Raw genomic sequence first — 20,089 nt, 5'->3', positions numbered from 1 at the left:
TTCTAAATAAGATACCGGTAATTGAATATGAACATAAATCGTAGCATGTAGTCTATATGCTTTTAACATTCATTTTATAAGTCTGATTAAATAATATGTTAGATCAAGTTTGAATTGGATTTAAGATGACTTATTAAATAATTTAACGCAAACATTTTAGTACATTTGTATGTGCAGATGATTCTCATTTTATTAAATGTTCTTGATGATACAACAAATAAATACTGGATAAAGTATGTACATGTATGTGTATAAACACGTTGAAATGTTCACATATGTAACATTATGCACAATGAATCTTGTTATATCTGTATATTTGTTACAATTTATTATACAATATGTCAGACGGACTTCAGTTTTCCTCTACAAAATCCGATGCAAAATGAACAATCTGTCTCAGAGCAAGCAACAGCGGTATGCTTTTCAGCGGGTCCAGGGTGATTTCACCCTCGTAATTCTTCACGGGGTGAATGTTGGATAGTGGAATTTCGAAAATTTCAGACGCCTTCTTTACTGCCTTTTTGACTTTTGTGCTTTTGAAAATGGCCGAAATATCTTTCGACACCTCTTCACATAGAAGATCTGCTTTTGTGAGAATAAGGACCCTTGGTATATCTATAAATAAGAATAAAATGACATGCTTAAATAGACAGTGCATGATGTATTGCTGGATAAACGATTACCTTTTTGCAGAACCTTGCGTCTGACGTAAATGTACATCTATCTTTGAAACAATTGCTACAATTTACCTGCAGTCGACAGGTCGTGACTGTCCTAGACAAAAAATGTTGTTTTTTTAAACCTAAATGACCGATTAACTTTAAATATTACGGATACATCACATATATATAATAAAGATATATTCAAGATGTTTCTGATTTTTGTTATTTTTTTTTGCGAAATGTTACGTAATTCTAGTTGCAGTTATTTGTGTTATTACACGTCATCTGGGCCGCTAGCGCGATTGACCCTAGTTTTGTACCGTGCGATGTCATTTTATCTTAAGAATTAAAGTTGCAAGTTGACATGTTGCTGGTTAAACAAAACCAGTTATACTAAATTGTACAAAAATGTGACATAGTTGTAGAGCTAGTATACTTAGCTATTGAACAACTCCCATACATTAAACGAAATTGCCAAGAACTCCGCTAAACTATAAGTATTTTTGAGCAACCCTAGTGCTTTGAACGAAATGCTAAACCATGGCAATCTGTATGGGCCATTTTGTAATTCTTAAAGAAAGCCACACTATTATTGAAATCTGCATCAATTTAATACTGATTATAAAGATATTAATACATATGTACCGTACTTTGACTTTGGGATATTTTCGTCATGGTTATTTTTTCACCTATTTCGCCACCTGTGACCTTGAGCCGACATGGCTGCCTCCTAAGTTATGCACATTGTCTTGATGAGGTGATCATTTGACACAACTTTCATGAAAATCCATCAAGGGGTTTAGGAGATACAGAGCGGACCCAAAATGGAATGCTGAAACATTTGACCCTGAGTTGTGACATTGACATTGAGTCGACATGGCTGACTCAAAAGTTTTACACATTGTCTTGTTGAGGTAATCATTTGACCAAAGTTTCAAAAAAATCCTTCCATGGATTTAGGAGATACAGAGCGGACACAACGTTGCTGTAACAATCCACCACTCGTGGCGGGGAAATAAAATGGATTTGAAACAAATAAATTTCGTTTAATTGTTAGCCTAAATGTTTATGCGCATGCATAAAGTATTATTTTGTTATTTTGCAATATGTTTTAATTTCATTAATGATAACAAGTTGATTGAAATATATCATTTGAAAGTTTTCTTTTACTTCTATACACGGAAAAGCGTTAGATTATCGTTGAAAATCCAGATACTTGTGTTATGTGTGTTCAAAGTAAAATGTCAATGCATGGTTTATAATTGTTTGTTGTAGAACAAAATTGACCGAATAATGACAATACATTTTACTATAATAATAAATATTTAAATGGGGGCCTACATATCCAAGAGGTTAAGGTCGCTGACTTCGAATCACTTGCCCCTCATCGATGGGCGATGAATTCTTCATGTGATGAAGCCATCCAGCTGGTTTAAAGAAGGTCAGTGGTCCTACGTGATGAAATCGAAGGGGCACCTTAGGTCTTCCTCGACCACCAAGAGTTGGAAAGATGACATATGTCCTATAATTGTTTCGTTGTGACGTTAAACCAAACAAAAACAAAACAAAACAAAAATATAGCAGAATATATTTACTGCGTCTTTTTATTTCTTCTTGTAGTTGGGTGATTTTTTTCTTCATGTCATAAGATACTGAACCGTAAGCTACTGCGTGGCTATCAATCACAAATATTACGCAATGAGTCTTTTCCTCCGGGTCGGGATTTGGGTTGTAATCAGAATGACTGGAAGTCAACGGATGACGCGGGTTAAACTAAAACAGATAATTTAATATAAGACTATGTTAATGTGCATTATCGATTTGCAACTTTAAAATTAGCAAACAAAACTACACAAGCGCTCGCAAATTATTAACTAGTTAAAATGTATCATTTTATTCTAATGAATTTATAATATTATTTTCATCTGACACAAATAAACAGGTTTTAATGAAAATTGGACAATGTCGGTCGCCAGAACTAACAACTATATACTGAATGGTATTTAAATTAAATCTTTTTAAAATCTTTTGGAAAAAAAAGAATACAACCAAGAAAAATTAATAGTGGTCTCGGGTTTATTGGGTCTGATTATGAGAGGTAATGGAAACTGCAACATCCCTTACGTTCCCTGTCGTATCCTCAGATAAATTTACCTTTGGGATTTCAGAATCATTTTTAACAAGTTTTACTTTATTATGTTTTTAAAAATAAGTTTCCTCTTTTATTGAGAAGTTAAGGCAACGTTTCTGACGTCCCTAATACCGGTTTAAGTGGTATTCCATTATAATGAAACTTTGAATTAATGCAATGATCCCAAACTTAAGTCACCACTTAGTCTAAGGATATCTTGAAATCTAAAATCGTTCGTCTTAGTCTACCTGATAAGAATTCCTAACGTGTCCTTCGATAAGATTTACTACATCACTGACATGGAATCCTTCTCCTTCAGTATCTTCCACACCCATTGTGTCGCAAAGACGAAAATTACTCAGTTTCCCTGTTCCATTGAATCTGGTAAACTAAAAGTAGTAATCACTTTGAGTGGTTTAAATGCAACCTAAACAAATGAAAAATGTTATTACATGTGTTCACGGATAGTTGAAAAATTAGAGTGATATATATTAGAGTGATATATATCTGGTATTTTCAACATGACACCGCCTCGGTAGCCTAGTGGTAGAGCGTCCGCTTCGAGAGCGGGAGGTCGTGGGTTCGATCCCTGGCCGCGTCATACCAAAGACGTAAAGAATGGTACTTGTAGCTTCCTCGCTTGGCGCTCAGCATTAAGAGGATAGTGCTAGGACTGGTCAGCCCGGTGTCAGTATAATGTGACTGGGTGGGGTATCATGTCACGTGTCTACGGCGTGATATTCCAGTGAAGCAGCACTATAAAGTTGGGCATTATGCTCACTGCTACAAGTAGACACCGTCGTTTATATGACTGAAAAATTGTTGAAAAAGACGTTAAACCAGAACACACACACATTTTCAACATGAACAATATATTTTTCACTGTTTCAAGAATTACACTTGAATGCGAAATAATGTGAATAACATATCATTGGAAATTGTGAAAAAAGTATATTTCGTTAACGTCAAAGACTTGTATAGTTACTGCATGGATGTAAAGATATACACACGCCTTCTTATCAAATAAATCCCACAAAAGTACTCAAAAGTTTCTTAAAAGAACATCGAAACATCATTATATTGCTTCAACGTTATGATGTTTCGGACGACATGTTGTTAAAATCATATAAAACTATATGATATAAAAAGACATATTTACAAGTATGTAAGATCAAATTATCCTTCACTAGTGAACATAAGGCTCTTGTGAAATCATTACAACCAGTAACGTTATTTCACTTTACACTGCATCCTCTGTATATAATTTTGTAATATCAATTTAAGGATTGCGTAATGCATTATCAACGCATGCAACGGATGCTCTGATACCAGTTATATTGTTTTTAACGTTATATAATTTTTTTTTTTTGTTCGTCGCTAATCATAGTGTTTGCTTGAGTGGTAGCCGACACTGCACATTTACAACTTTCGCTCTTCTTATCCAAAAAGAAATACGCGTGACTTACAGGAAAGCAGTATGTTTAAATGTTTTTCATCAAAATAATAAAAGAAAACACACTTACAGCAGTTGTATAACTCTTCGCTGATGCCCCAGTATAAGCTTTGTTGACAAGTCTTCCTTTGCTAATACTAAATACTGAATTAACGAAAGTTGATTTTCCTGCACCAACAGGTCCTAGTAGCAACAAGCCTGGATTTTTAACTGTTTTGCTGCCTGTGTCATTGCTTTGTATCTCACTCGATAACGCATTGCTGAACTATATTCAAAGATAATTCAGAGATGCATTATATATAAAATGCTTTAACATTCCCGAAAAATCTTTGTTGAGTGTACTTTCATGTTTGTCTTTCTTCAAATACATTTGTAATTACATGTTCTTGACACGGTGTTCTTGTTCTAAAACTACATATATGTAAAGTTAGAAAATTCCTCTGATTTGTGGTTTTTATGGCTACGAGCGCAATCTGTCTGCTCTTATTGAAAGGAAAGATTTACGCCATGACAACTTGAAAACAGGTTCCCGTTATTAACAATATTCTAATTGGTTAAACGGGTGGAAATGCTTTATATCAAACAGAATTGTCACAAATGAAATACGATAACATATTTTAATAAATATTATACAACAGATTTTATCAAAATTAATTACTACATACAGTCAAACCTGTCTATAAAGACCATCCTTGGGAGAGCCAAAATGTGGTCTTTTTTTGGAAGGTGGACTTTATTTACAGGTTAAAATACACTGTAAATGTTAAAATGGGAAACAAAACATGTGGTCTTTAGAGCCAGGTGGTCTCTGTTTAACATTTTCACAGCAGTTCGTTTTCAAATGACGACTTTATATCTATAAACAATATCGTATAATATTAATTGTTATAACCTTATTTATCGAAACATTTCGTTTATACAGATGTGTAAACCAATATAGTTACTTATAACAGAATTAGTTAACAATTTGATTTTTTATGAATTTGGCTATTTTCACTATTTTTGAAAACACTTTGATCTTATTAGAATCTTATAAGTACGAATCTTGGAAAATACAAGAAGAGAAGAATCGATCGTATACCTCTGACATGTAAAATATGACATTTTAACCCCCCTAGACCACCGTCCGTAATTTTTAAAATTGACGAGAAGGACAGCTTGATACCTCAAGAGAATTAAAGAACTATGTTTTACTTACTTCAGGCGTCCAACTACCTCCTATGTCTCGCCATTGACTCTCCAGTGGTGGCGTGTTTGAACGTGGTGGAGCTGCATATTAAGCAACCAGTCATGTTGTAAATTTGTTTCGAAGTAATAGCTATGCGTTCAAAACTAGTAATGAATTGTATTGACATAGACTCACAGTTTTTTAAGAATGAATATATCAAATATACTATAGATCAAATTTTAAAATGATGAACACAGCAATGAACGTAAATATTTTTTTTACACTGAAGTACGTAGAACATTCGAATTTCCATTTGTTACTTGCGAGTATTTCATAGAGCTAATAACATAGTTGTTGAAATTTCTGTGGTAAAAGATTACATCATGCATTTGGTTGACATGTCAGAAAAAATGTATTTATTATAACAACGATGAATAGTTAAAAGTGATATACCATAGAAATAAGTAATTTTTAAAACATTTTTAAACCTTAAATTTATATTAAATATGAAGTTTTATTTTAGTTGTCGTTTTGTCGTTAAATAACCTAGATTATCTAAATTATAAATTAAGATAAAGAAAGATATACTATTTATCAACCTTGTTTAGATCCAAATATTCCCATTTCTGACAGATTAGTAGACAGAAGGAATTGCTCTTCACCTTCAAGATACACGCATAGACACGTAATCAGAACGAAGGGCGTGTCTTCCTTTTCACACCGAGGAATACGGCACACGTAACAAGTTGATCGTTGTACGAGATTGGTTTCTGACAAACACCATTGTTCGTTTGACAAATGAGCTCTTCTGATAAAAGAAGGATACGTTAATGGTTTATCTGAGGTGTGAAATTTCAGATCTGTGTTCTTAGCTTTAAATACGTTATAGTTTATGGCTGATAATAAAATCTGTAAAAAGATGTCCTCTTTCATAGCTGACTGCCGTCTGGATGTTAAGATACTCGGCAAAGAAAATTTAACAGCGATGTATTAAGAAACTATTTGTTAATGATACGTGATCTCATATGTCAAAACAAAACTATTTATGTTTTACATTATTCATTTAGTATTTTGAAGGACTTACTAAGACTTGTATTTACAGCTTTGCTGTAGCTGAAATATGAATAATTTTAGTACACTTCAGTTCTGAAGAAATGGGAGGAGACGCATCAAGAGAAGAAACAAAGAAAGTAAGTATATTATATGCATGGAGAATTTATAATTGTTCATGTTTGTGCAAACTATGTTTTTCTGAAGATGACGCTTTATCTTAATGCAATATGATCCCTCATTAATCCAATATCTTAATAAAATATATATCGTAAATATTTGCTAATGTACAATTAATACATAGCCGAGCTTATAGCCGGCGGTCTTTATGATTTTTTTTCAGATGCAATTTATTTCGAAAGTATTATAGAAATATATGTTCATACATACAGAAAATACGAGATGGGCAGAGTGAAAAATGCTTAAAAAGTTTCAAAATAAGTTTATTGAACTTGGTAAAAAATATGTTCAAACTTTTAACTGATGGTTAAACTTTCATTTTTGCAACTCTTTTATCATCAGCAAATACTGTCAGTTAGATAATAGAAACGGCTTTGATTTGTTTGCTGAATAAATATATGTCAAAGTAACGATTGTCTATAAAAAAAAGCTGGCTAGTATATTTCTTTCATGTGATAAAACTGTTATCTTGTGGAAAATTAGCAGTATTGTCCAGGTGCATCCCCTTGCCTGAAATTAAGTCCATAGAGGCGACTATTTTTTTTACTCATTATTAATGCCGGAAGGTAACCATACGACCTAAATTGTGCAAAAAGTAAAAAATACCATGCAACTTAACAACATGCAGTCTTCGCCTACTTGTCGTTTTTGTTTTCATTTCAACACTTACTTAAAACCACCGTTTTATGATCAGGAAAGCGACGATGAAAACGTAGAGAGGACACCACAATTTCAAATTCTAGATACTTTGTACAAGGTTCTCTATAAAAAGGTAAACGAACTTAAAAGATCGTATTTTACACTTAATGTAACATTTGTCAGTGAAATCGCAAGAAATATAAACCCTATACATAAAACGTTTATTCTGTACACTATAAGTGACACGTTTCCATTTTCCTTTTATAGAATTTAACATTTAACGGTATACTAGTAAATCAAAGAAAGACATTAGTTACATAAAATATTCAAAAATTTTTGTTCTTCAATATTTCCAGCTATTTTGCGTCATCCGATTCTTTAGTAGTTTAAATTTCAGTTTGTTTAAACTCTTCTATGTGATGTGTCGTTGTATGGAGCTCATATTATGCTTCCACTTACAGAAGACTGATAATGGGACTGTTCTTTTAAACAGGGAAACGGTAAAATATTTCGAAACCTTATATCGGGTAAGTATTTATTCATATGATTTAAACTATTGAAAATATTCATAATGCATAAATAAATAAACAAGAAGAAGTTTTATGTGGTAAATGAAGTATAAAACAATAACAGGCATTAGGTCATAAGTTTGCCTCTTATACAAAGTAATATAGTTATTCGGCATCACTACTTACATCCATTCCTTATTCATAATGCCAATTGTATATCTCAACATTACACAGCTTTAGTATCAATACCTTGTTACAACTCAAATCATATCATCTTGTTATGCATTTTGATCACCAGCTTTTCAACTGTGTTCGTTTGGTTGAAATTTGTATTTTGATACTTATTAATTCGAGTTTTCATAAACATTTGCGTTTGAGTTATTTCTTTTTTGTTAGGCGAGATTAAATAATCTTATAGTAGTGTGCAGTTCCACGAAATACATCATTACTTTGCTCTATAAGTCTTATCTCTAATCTAACAAGGAACTTGTTATTTTAGGAAATGCACTGGAAGCAGGATGCACATGCATATGATTCCAATGAAAAAATAACTCCACGACTTGAGACAGAGGTACATAAAAACAACAGTAAGTAGAAGAGCACTGATTTGATATATACTGATGATAATAATATGATTTTCATTATGCAATTTGCGATTAATAGCATCAACAGGAACATGGCATCTTCAGATAATACGACGATTTGATTTATTTCACAAAATGCTTAAAGATATATTTTGTTATAGATAAGACGTCGTGTTTTTTTGTTATAACTTCTTCGTGACCGTAAATTTACAGAAAGATCTCGCAAGTCTATTGAAGTGGAACTATATGATCCTACACCTTCAGAAGCAACCGAAGCCTTCATATCTGCCTTTAAAAAAGAATTTTGTAATGATGGCACCTCTGTTAGGAAAACAACAAATATCTCTGACAGCAAAACACCAGTTCTTTTGATTTGCAATATATCATCTCGTTTAGAGGCTGACATCAACAGAGTGCTGAAGTCAGTCAAGGGTAAGTTGTAGCATATCTTTTTCATCTAGTAGCATAATACAGCGAAACACTTAGTGATAAATTCAAAACGTTTTAATAGACTTGACTTCTGGGTGCAAATATATATCTATTTTGACGTGCAAATACAAGAAATGATTTAGGCGTTCAACAACTAACAACCGCTTATATATGTTTTGTTTGTATATCAGTTTCGGTATTCAAACGTATGATTGGACGGACTTAAAGGAAAGAATATCTTACTTGATTTGTAAGTAAACCTATGAAACAATGTTAGAACTTTTAATTAAGAACATGAACACATTTTATACACATGTTCTTATGCATATAAACATGTAGATGCGTACACAAGAATTGGACATTGATGTGTTAGTAAATGTACTATCGTTTCAGAAACGGATTTTGACCGTATTGTGTTAATTACGCTGCACGTTAAAGATAAGCATGCTTTGCCACAAGAAGAAACAAAGCTTAAGATAGGTATGCAAGAAAGATACTGTTACTTTAAAAGTATTGTTGATATTGCTTTTACACAAGAAAATGGACTATATAGTTGTCGCATGAACGATACCGCAAAAAGTGAAATACGGCGTCTTTACAAGGAAATGCTAGAAACTAAAGTTTAAGAAGATTCAAACGTTTCTGTAACAATACATTATTCTTAAATACATATGTAAAAATATTGATATATAACTGATTTATTATCTACTGTGTTACAATTCAAATCATGTGTTTACGAACGCAGAGCGACTTTATACAAACACAGCGTTTTCTGTTTTCTATAAACTTGTGATGAGTTTGTAGAAAGTCGTTTTGTTAGTATTTTTGTGGCATGACTTGATCTGTATTTTCTTTCGTTTCCTTTGTTTGATATATTAATGAAGTATTTAGAGCTCATGTTTATTCTTTCTATATCCGCAAAACTTCAGGCGTATTATTAACAAGTTTTCGCAAAATAAAGTTTTCTCAAAATCTGTTAATTTTATGTTTTGTAGTGATCAAAATGACAAAAAATGATAAGAACACAAAGTGTGTCGGTAGAAGTTTCGTTATACATAAGCCTTATTTGGGAAAAATAATGAACATTCCCTTTATTTACAATTTTGATGTCCACTTTCATTCTCGGTTACAAAACTTATATATAATCTGACATTGTGATGAGTCAGCATAATTTTATCTACTGTTTTGCTTTCATTTTCATTAACATTCGGTTCATAATATATCCACACTGTTTCCGTTTCAACAGTGATGAATAAATAGAAACATGTATATCAAGTATGTTCACATCACAAGTTTTATCAAATTGAAATTTGTATAAAAAAGCATAAAAGTTTGATTTTAGATTTTGGTGAAATACCAAATTAATACTTTTTTAAATAGTAATTTAGACATATTTTATATCGAATTGTTAAAAGCCATTAGCATTTCATTATGTTTTGTACATGAAAATCAAACGAACACAATGAATTTTCCTTTTATTTATGACGGTTTATCTATCCCAAAAACGGATAATCTCAAATAAAGATTGGATATTAGAAAATATTGATCTCTTATGTGCTTGTTGTATTGAAAATTTAAAGTGCCTTTATTTAAAAAAAAGCTCTTTTAGAACAGTTGAAAGATACATGATGAAAGTAAGTTCATCGCTTAGTTATGATATACCACATGAAAATTCACTTGCGATTATACATAGAAAATGGCCCCGCTTCAGTTTTCTCAAAGTGCATAATTCGCCTTTTTACATCCGTGGACAATAAACAAATCGCCTTATCTGATGGGACACCAACGAATGGAAGAAGTTACAGACAAACAGACGAATGTTAATGTTATTTGAAATTTCGACTGTTAGTTTAATCGCCTGTTAAAGTTTCAAACAACTGGACCCTGGGCTAATTACAAACTATTGTATTCTAACTGTCTTTTGTATAATTAAATATTTCAAGTTTTTTGCATACATTTCTTACAGATTTCGTGGTGATAAAACTATAAAACAATCTTTATGACTAGCTGCTCTCTATTCTTTGTAACTGTCACCTGTTGGCCTAATATAAATAGCGTTTTGTTTAAGTAGACTTGGTCTTAGACCAACGCTGATTGATCTTTTGACACTTTGTTCAGGCAATTAGAGCAGAAACCCTGGGAAATCTTATTTAAGTCGATGTGATTATACAGAATGATTTATCATAATTACTTTAAAACAATGAACGACTTCCGTCGCAGTATAAATCTGATACGAGAACAATGAATACAAAAGATACCAATTACATGTTGTCATTGATAATTGTATCATTATCAATAAACAAATCACGATATTTAAACAAGACTGTCTCGCCAGTTTGCATCTTATCAGATGGGCAGTACTTTTTATTTATGTTTGGTCCTTCATTGAGTCTATTCATAATCGTTTTATGATAAAATATAAAATTCCGTTTAAACCAGTTTGGGACGTGGTAGATGTTGCCTAGTTCATAATATCTCATGAACAGACACATTCAAACCAAGTCTGCTAATATTTTGCTTGGTTTCAATACATGCTATTTATACGTTATAAGGATCTTCAAGATATTTTAAGAAATTTTAAAACACTCTGCTAATTAAAATATATTAGAATGAATTTGAATAAGTACATAAACGGCAACTGCAAACTGCAAATTAAAAACATCAAGTCCAGATGTAAAAAGACAATATGCCAAGAGCGTAAATTTGACCTTAAGCGGAAAGTCTGGGTGAAACAAGAGCATGACGTGCTTCAGACGTGTTTAGCAGTACCTGCACAGACAATGTTCAGTGAAAGGGATGTTTTGTACTGGTGTCGGAAATTTGTAAAACATTATACATGTTTTTGCTATTACGAAATATGTAACTTTTGTTTTGGCATCATTAACTGGTTAACTGTTAAAATCAGACTGCAGCTCATTTATTTGCAATGATATATGTTGACATACATTAAGAAGACATTTCGGCAAGCAAGTTCAAACGTGGATAATTAGTTTAAAATATGGCACAGATAGATTGTTTAACATTATGTTAAAATAATATACGAATCCAAATAAGTTAGTTAAGGCAGTTAAAGCAGTTGTTATGTGTGTGCAAATATTGATGCGATAATACGAGGGCGCTAACAATTTTTTTAAATACAGTGAAAAATGGTCTAATATCGCTATTCTTCAAAATTTGATACATAAGAACACACAGAATGTTAGGAATAAATTATATATTTCAGAACCCGAACATTATTTATGACGATTTTCGAAGGCACCCCCACTGCCACCGAATGTCCCAATGCCCAATGTCATTTTGACGCTGTATTATCAAAGAAAATTAATCATTCCAAATCGTGATATTTAGCGACACCAATTTCCTCACCATTAAATGCATTTGCAAATCGCAAAATATTCGTACAATATTCCTGTGGTATTAATCTAATGGGACATTGAGCTGTGATGCACCAATCCATATCAAGGAGCTATCTGACTGGATGTTATTGTGGTCTGTCGTCTGAACCGCGAGTCGTCAGCGATACATTGTATGTTTTGGGTTTTACGCCGTTTTTCAACAGTATTTCAGTCATGTTACGGCGGGCAGTTAACTTAACTAGTGTTCCTGGATTCTGTACCAGTACAAACTTGTTCTCCACAAGTAACTGCCAACTTCCCCACATGAATTATCAGAGGTGGGGGATGAATGATTTCAGACACAATGTCTTTTATCAAATCGTTACGGAGAGCATACGCCCCGCCCGGGGATCGACCTAGAGCTAAGCGGGCGGGCGTCAGCGATACACATGTATACTATTAAACATCTCATACCACTGATAAAATATTGTTTTCTACAATCATCATGGCATTTGTCTCTTTCCTTGAGTTTTGATTTAAAACACTACATGTCATCGCATATCTCTTTTTAACACATTGATAACCAACACAATATGCAGGCCAAACATTTTAATGATACCACCTGACATTATTAGCGTAACGATTACACCTCATATGAATATTCATTCGATTAAAGAAAATGTAGCTTGAAAAATGTGTGCATGGCACGTAACGTTATGACATCACATGACGTTGCCTTGAGGACCAGTATCTACTAATTACTTGTTCACAGAACATTCGATTTTGACATATCAATAAAAGTTATTTACAATTTTTAACAAATTCATTGATTTTTAATAATATGTGAAGAAATAAGAGCTTATTATCGATGTTTATTGAACACTACACGTACATATTAGATTTACAGTAAAACGAATATTATTTCAGCTTGTTAGAAAACAACAACAATATTTGTAACATATCCAGTATCTTTGGTCCATATAAACATTATATTCTAAAAACCAAGCCATCATCATTATACATTCGGATATAAATTGTATCCGAATTGTAGTCAACTATCATTTTCGCGTATCGGTTAGTTATATCCTTCATATGCATATTGTGGATTTATCGTGCCATTACATAGCAAACATAGCCATGCAGAGACTATGAAATACTTATATATTCGATGATTACAATTTATGAAAGAAGCGGAGGTAGGTCTATATAAGATCAATTGTATTTATTGAAGTCTCATAAACGTTTAAAACAAAAGCCAGTAACATAATTAAACACATATTTAAAAGTTACATAATAAAGTAAATGGAAAATTTTACAATTCATTTCAGTCTATATGAACTGATACATCAGCAGCTGTTAAATTAAACGGGATGTTGTCTGACTGGTTACCTACTATGTCTGGTGTACGTCAATGTGATAGCAGTTCACCGACAATATTTTCTTTCTTTTTGAATGATCTTATTGAAGGTCTTAAGTCTCCTAATAAGGGTTTCATGTGCAGCTGATACACTAGCAAAAACTGGGAGCAGAGCATGGGGTAGTGTTATCTCGAATATACAGAGTAATAGAGATGTTGGTTACAAAACATACAGCAAAGTATATTATTTTTGTGTGGTACCAGTATTGGACTATTGTTCCTCTGTTTGGGGTTTTAATAATTTCAATCAAATACACATGATCCAAAAAAGAGCGGTTAGATATTTCTTAGGTGTTAATGAATTTACTCCGATTCCAGCTATGACGGGTGATATGGGTTGGATTATCACAAGACACAGACAGTGGGTTAATATGGTTAGGTTTTGGAACAGATTGATACAAATGGAGAATACCAGGCTAAGAAAACAAATTTTTGAACATGATTATCAGTTTGTAGGTAAAACATGGTGTTCAGAGATCAAACATATATTACAAGAAGCAAATCTGTTAGAACATTTTTTGAACAAGACATGTGTTGATCTCAAAGAATTGGAAGTTTGTTTATTAGAAAAGTATAAGCTCGATTGGTCTGAAATACAAACAGTATCGAAACCGAGAAGTTACGTACCATTCAAAAACGAGTTTACCATAGAAACTATCTTCTCAGTAGTCTTTCTAAGGTAGAATGATCTCATTTAGCTCAGTTTCGCTGTGGAATTTTGCCTCTTAAAGTTGAAACTTGCAGATATACAGGTCTTAACCCAAATGAAAGAATCTGTCATTTCTGTAACAACGGCCCGATCGATAGAATGAAATTCACATCTCCTTTCATATCTTGTACAGAAAGACTAAAATACCTAGTTAATGACAATTTTATTCAAGTTGCAAAATTGATTGTATTTGGCATGTATAGAAGAAAATCTCTTTTGTATCATTGATAAATTTCAAATCATTGTGAATAGGACTTGAATGTACATAAATATTCTCATATTGTATCATAAAATCTATTTACTGAAGTGACTTACAGGCCCAACGTGGCCGGGCGTTGTAATTGTTATAAGTCAAATGTTTGTCATGTATATACGCAATGTCACCATAGTAAAATATACTTACTAACTTTCTTGCTTATTTAATTACACTGTACTTAGATAAATAGTTATAATTTTGTCAGAAAATAAAATTATAGATTTAGCTGACATTACACCTATAATTTATTGCGACGGGTTTTCAATATTATCATATCTTAATTTAGCAAAGGGGAACGTTAAGTATATATATCAAAATTATGTTTACTGTATTTGATATTGACATCATTAGAGGATTTAGCAGGCATATGATGTTGGTCATCACTCATAATATAATGGGAGTTTTTGCGGAGATAGTAATCGTCAGTTAAACAACTCGATATAAACACGTTTAAAACAAAATTTAGCTTAGTTAAACTGAATCTGGAATCTGAAACAGGATTTAAGAATGTTGATTTTCAAAGATTTCAAGTTGGTCACACGTTTTCCATGATAGGGTTTGGGAAAATAATGATGATACAGAGCTCTAGTAGCATTGGCTTTGGCTTAAGTAATGGTCGTTTTTTTTTTGCTAGGTAATGGGCATATGCTTCATGACCTGCATCATGAACATGATATAACAAAGGATATAACAGTCCTGGAATTTTTCTCTATAGAAGTGGCAACAATTATCTTGGGGTGTGTGGTGGTGGTGGGTGATATCCTTTCAATGAATATATATGTTTCAGATCAGATAACATGGCAGTTGTGCTCATAATTAATCCCATAGCCTCAAGATCGGAAAGAGTCATGAGATAAGTCAGAAATCAAATAACGCAGTGTCTGACATGAAATATTTCAAAGCTGGGTAATGGCGTTGAGATTTCAATTTCAGACAGTTTTTCCCAAAGGCACAACCGAAGCATAACAAGTGACAGACCATGTCTAAAACTATTTGAGACAGAGCGAAATCTTTATCTAAAAGTTCTGTAGCAGAAAACACACAAAGTGCCTATGATAGAGCATTAGACAAATTAATTCATTTCAAACAGAATATTATAGATTGATCAGCATTGGCCAACCCCAGCGCCCCATATTGTGTCATTTATTTCATTTTGCAATGAAGTGGACTATTCAGTTGTATGTAGCAGGAATCAATTTTAAACATAAAATACTGGACTAGGGTGACGCTACACAATATTCTCTAGTTAAAACAGGTAGAACTCATGGATGCTCCCCTGAATATGATATTGTATATTATTCAAAAAACTTAAGTGGAATTCACTGAGAATATATTGTTAAGTAAATAAATGTTAAATAATCAAAGGACAATTATCTGATTGGAAAATCATCCAGTTGTAATATGACCTGTTTTTAAGAGTGATGAAGTTTCGCTGAATTCTAGGCAGAGACAACAATTGCGGGACGACGGGCTAACGGACGAAGTGACGACTATATGCTTTCCCCTTAGGGCAGCATAAAGATTTGTAGAAGGATGTATACACCTAAAGACGGTTTCAAATAATCGTGCACCGATTATGCTCGATATACTGATTAAGATATGCAATCAGTTACCTGAAACATGCTAAACCCCTTATGAAAAAACTCTTTGTTGCTGCATATTCACTAGCATATCATGACCGTTTTACGGTAAATGACGTTGTTGTGACAAAACCATTTCAACAATATAGGGTACTTAGAAAAGATGACCTGATTATAGAACTTAGGCTATCTATTTCATACTTGAAGAAACCTGTTACAATAAGAATTCCAAAGTCAGGCGGAGAAGGTACATGTTGTGTAAAATGTGACCGAATATATCGAAATATTGTTTTGTCATAAAAATGGCCCTCCACCTACAACATCATTCGATTACAATGGGTAGCTATCCATACCATAGTGGTGAGAGACAGCAAACTCGCTGAACAAGGCCTCTTCGACGAGTAAATGTATAAAATGGGACTAAGGTTACAAGACATTTCCTCGAGTAACATTACCGTAAACGTCGATAAAAATAAAATTGTGACATGAAAGTTCAGGCACTATACACTACTATATGATATGGCATTTTGCAAGGGAAAAAGCCTAAATGCATAATTTTACATGTAAGTGGATACAACATCTCATCTTCCAATGCTTGTCAAGTAATTTTTATTGAATGGAAACCCATAGACTACATCTTTCTGAGCGTTCATGAATCACTTGTAGCCAGGCCATTATACTTCCAAGACTAAATTGGAGGAACACCTTTAACACCCTATGCGCTGCCTGAATTACACATAGTGATGTGGGAAATGACACGTATAGCCTCCTAAGACTATCAATATGAAGAACCAAGGAAGACAACTCTGATGAGTTTAACTTCTGCATCGGAGGGCTGGATGTTTTGCGTCCCCTGAATATGGTTCATAGAATAACAGAGTTCGGTAGGTAATACAAAATTAATTAGAGATCTGGGTTCAGCTCTAACAGCTGTTGTGCTAGGCAGGCCTATTTAATGCGCTGAAGTGTACAGCGATAAATAGTGTTGAAGTGTGGGTAAATGTAGAACGGTAAAGATTTGCTATATCATGTACAGCAAATAAGAAAGGTTACAAGTTACTTATAAGCTAAACGTTGTACTGAAACTGCAGTTCAGGGAGTATTTCAATAAACATTAACAACAAGATATGCAAACAGCATGTATTACATGTATATGAAGGCATTATTTATAATCTACCTTGATAAATATACTATTCAGCACTCAAAACTTCTATTAGCTAGAAAAAGGAAACATACATGATGTAGCAATGCAGTTCACAATTTGCTCTAATATTCGCAGTGAGCAAAATGTTAGTGAAATTGTTAAAATGGATAAGATGTTTTCCTTTCTTGAATATTAATTACATGTTCAAGCATTGAATGGCAGTAATTCTAACTTAAATTATGATCACTTTGAAATGTCTGCTGGAAGTTCATTTTAAAAACGCAATCAAAAATAACATACAGCATCATTGTGTCCGCCGTCACTGATAAGTTAGTTTAATAACCATCAGACGCAAAAATGAAAAACTTAAGTTTCTAGCACTCTTAAATTACAATTTCAAGAGCAGGATCATCTGAATATCTCTGGTCTGATATATCATATCCTTCTAATATAGTAGTGTTGTCCTATGTCATTTATAAAAACATTCCATGTAGACATGCCTCAATGATGTTGCCAAAAGTTCATCAAATTATTATTAATGTTGTCAAAAAAACCTTGACAATTTTACACTGTTCTCTATAATAGCATATTGCCAAGGTGCATATGGGACGTAACTCTTAGTACCTTGGAGCACAAGGATAACAGAAGTTTGGCAAGTATACTTTTCCATTGATTTTGAATTCTTAAACGTTTTCCTGGGTATGTAATTATATTTTCCACTGTTGTTTGGTCTTAAATATTTCCGCACTAGTATATCTATTTAGTTTACTTTTCTAAATTGTATTGTATATATCTGGAATAAAAGCCGAATATTTGACCATCGTTATTCCGGTATCTTGACAAGCGATTTACAAATAGTTTAATAACTTTATTTATAAAGGGTAACATATTTGGCTATAGCCAGTCTAACATAGGGTCTAACATATGGTCCTTTAACAAAATACTGTAAAAAATCATCCTAAAGTATGTAACATAGATAGTGAAGAGAAATACATGAATCAAAATAACTTTGAACAAATTAATATTTGGTTTAACGACTGCTTCGCTAGATAACGGCCTAATAGTCTATATAGTCTATATAACTGTTTGAAAAAGGTAAAATTTTTATACTCGACTATTTTTCGTCGAATGCCGTATTAAGAACGAATGTGTGACCATGCCACGTGATTCCAGTTTGCAAATCAGACGACTCGATAACGCATTATAGATAATTTATCAAAAATGAACGATTTATGCAACACTCTGTCTGATTGGACGAGAGTGTCTTTTGTTTTACTCTGCTGATTGTGCTACGCTGGCTGAAATGTAGACAAAGCATTTATGCTAAATTACGCTGTTCACAATTTTAAAGCTAAGTTTCGCTCAGTATATTTAGCAAGAATATTGATATATCTAAAAATGATAAGTAAGTTTAATAAATATGATAAAAACCTGTTCAAATACCAACATATATCAATTTACAGAAAGAGCTGAATACGGTCTGCGTATCACATGTATAAGGGTGTGATTAGAGTTTTCTATGTAGAGAAGTGCCTTCCAGACCGCTGCTGTAATTATTTGTCATAGAATAAACGAAACACAATTGCACATCTAGGAAACAATTGTGAACATTTTAAAGATAACCATTTAAATTGTTGTTCAGTCTGGTGTTTGGTTTTGCTATTTGCAAAATGTTAGATAGATGATAGAATGACACGATTTGTAAACCTCATATACTTCTTGTCTTACTACAATTAGCCAACAATCTTTTTTAAAGATTGTTCTTATTTTTCACTCTCCTGATTGTGCAACGCTAAGTGAAATGTCAGACAATGTGTGTTTAATGACGTTGTTTACAGTTTTAAAGCTACGCTTCGATCAGTAAGTTTAGCAAGAATATTGATATATCTAAAATGATAAGTAAGTTTAATAAATGTAATAGAAACTTGTTCAAATCCAGTATGTATCAATTTATAGGGAGAGCTGAATACGGTCTGCATATCACATGAATGAGGGTGTGATTAGCCGATCGATTAATGTATTCTAGGTAGAGAAGTGACTTCAAGACCACTGCTGTAATTATTCGACATAGAAAAAAAAGCGAAACAGTATTGCACCGTTACGAGACCTTTGTGAAAAATTAAAAGAGAACCATTTAAATTGTTTAAGTTTTGTGTTTAGTTTTGCTATTTTCAAATTGTTAGATAGATGATAGAATAACACAAATGATATGAAAACCTCATAAACTTCTTGTCTTAATACAATTCGCCGACCAACTTTTTTAAAGATATTTCTTGTTTCTATAGTATTTACACCTAAAGCTGCAAAGCAGAAGTCTGTTTTTATTCCAGCTTTCAAAGACTGCATATTTTAACATCGAAGCGATGTGAAGTATCTAGCTTGCCTATATCACTGTGTGCATATGCATGCCACAATTTGCTTCCATACAGTGCATTCGGAATAATAATACATGTATACACTGTTTTTAGCGTCAGGTGATAAAATCCATTCGGATGAAGTCCATTTACGTACCTTTACGCGTGCGTCATGGATTGATTTCTATGTTGCAACTGTTACCAAGGTGGGTGTAGTCTGCTACTTAATCCCAATTTTCACTGGCGTTCTAGTCTATAGTTCCGTTTCTAGTTTTATTAAACACAATCACCGACACTTATTTCCATTAGTTTCTAGAAGAGGCGTCACATATTGACAGCACATTGTCCAAACCTAGAAGCTTTCTTTAAAAACCCGCTAAAATCATGTCATCATCTGCAACAGATGTTAGTATAACTGCCCGCCGTTAGTAAATTAAATACTGTTGGAAAACGGCGTTAAACCCAAAACAAAGAAAAGTATCGAAGAGA

General features: G+C 32.9%; 2 protein-coding genes across 3 annotated transcripts; one reads left to right on the top strand and one right to left on the bottom strand.

Annotated features, from left to right (window-relative positions):
- Nucleotides 1-242: 242 nt before the first annotated feature.
- LOC123554525 (interferon-induced protein 44-like) lies at nucleotides 243-6,356 on the bottom strand. The gene is made up of 6 exons (XM_045344741.2): nucleotides 6,014-6,356; nucleotides 5,445-5,515; nucleotides 4,317-4,511; nucleotides 3,042-3,182; nucleotides 2,258-2,435; nucleotides 243-615 (listed from the first exon to the last, which is right to left on the bottom strand). Exons 1-6 carry the CDS (start codon nucleotides 6,345-6,347, stop codon nucleotides 353-355), a joined length of 1,182 nt encoding a protein of 393 aa, XP_045200676.1. The 5' UTR covers nucleotides 6,348-6,356; the 3' UTR covers nucleotides 243-352.
- A 110-nt stretch (nucleotides 6,357-6,466) lies between these two features.
- Nucleotides 6,467-10,738, top strand: LOC123554535 (uncharacterized). Of its 2 annotated transcripts, XM_045344756.2 has the most exons (6): nucleotides 6,467-6,604; nucleotides 7,339-7,416; nucleotides 7,745-7,810; nucleotides 8,292-8,379; nucleotides 8,590-8,808; nucleotides 9,199-10,735. In XM_045344756.2, the coding sequence occupies exons 1-6, from the start codon at nucleotides 6,569-6,571 to the stop codon at nucleotides 9,429-9,431; spliced, it is 720 nt and encodes a 239-aa protein (XP_045200691.1). In that variant the 5' UTR covers nucleotides 6,467-6,568; the 3' UTR covers nucleotides 9,432-10,735. The 2 variants fall into 2 exon arrangements, with proteins under 2 accessions (XP_045200691.1, XP_053403852.1); XM_053547877.1 differs by lacking the exon at nucleotides 6,467-6,604 and having other exon boundaries at nucleotides 7,681-7,810; nucleotides 9,199-10,738.
- The last annotated feature ends 9,351 nt before the right edge of the window (nucleotides 10,739-20,089 follow it).

The sequence above is a fragment of the Mercenaria mercenaria genome, chromosome 7, assembly GCF_021730395.1.
Source record: "Mercenaria mercenaria strain notata chromosome 7, MADL_Memer_1, whole genome shotgun sequence".
Taxonomy (NCBI): Eukaryota; Metazoa; Mollusca; class Bivalvia; order Venerida; family Veneridae; genus Mercenaria; species Mercenaria mercenaria.
Note: the sequence above shows the minus strand (reverse complement) of the source record. Positions and strands in the feature narration are given on the sequence as shown.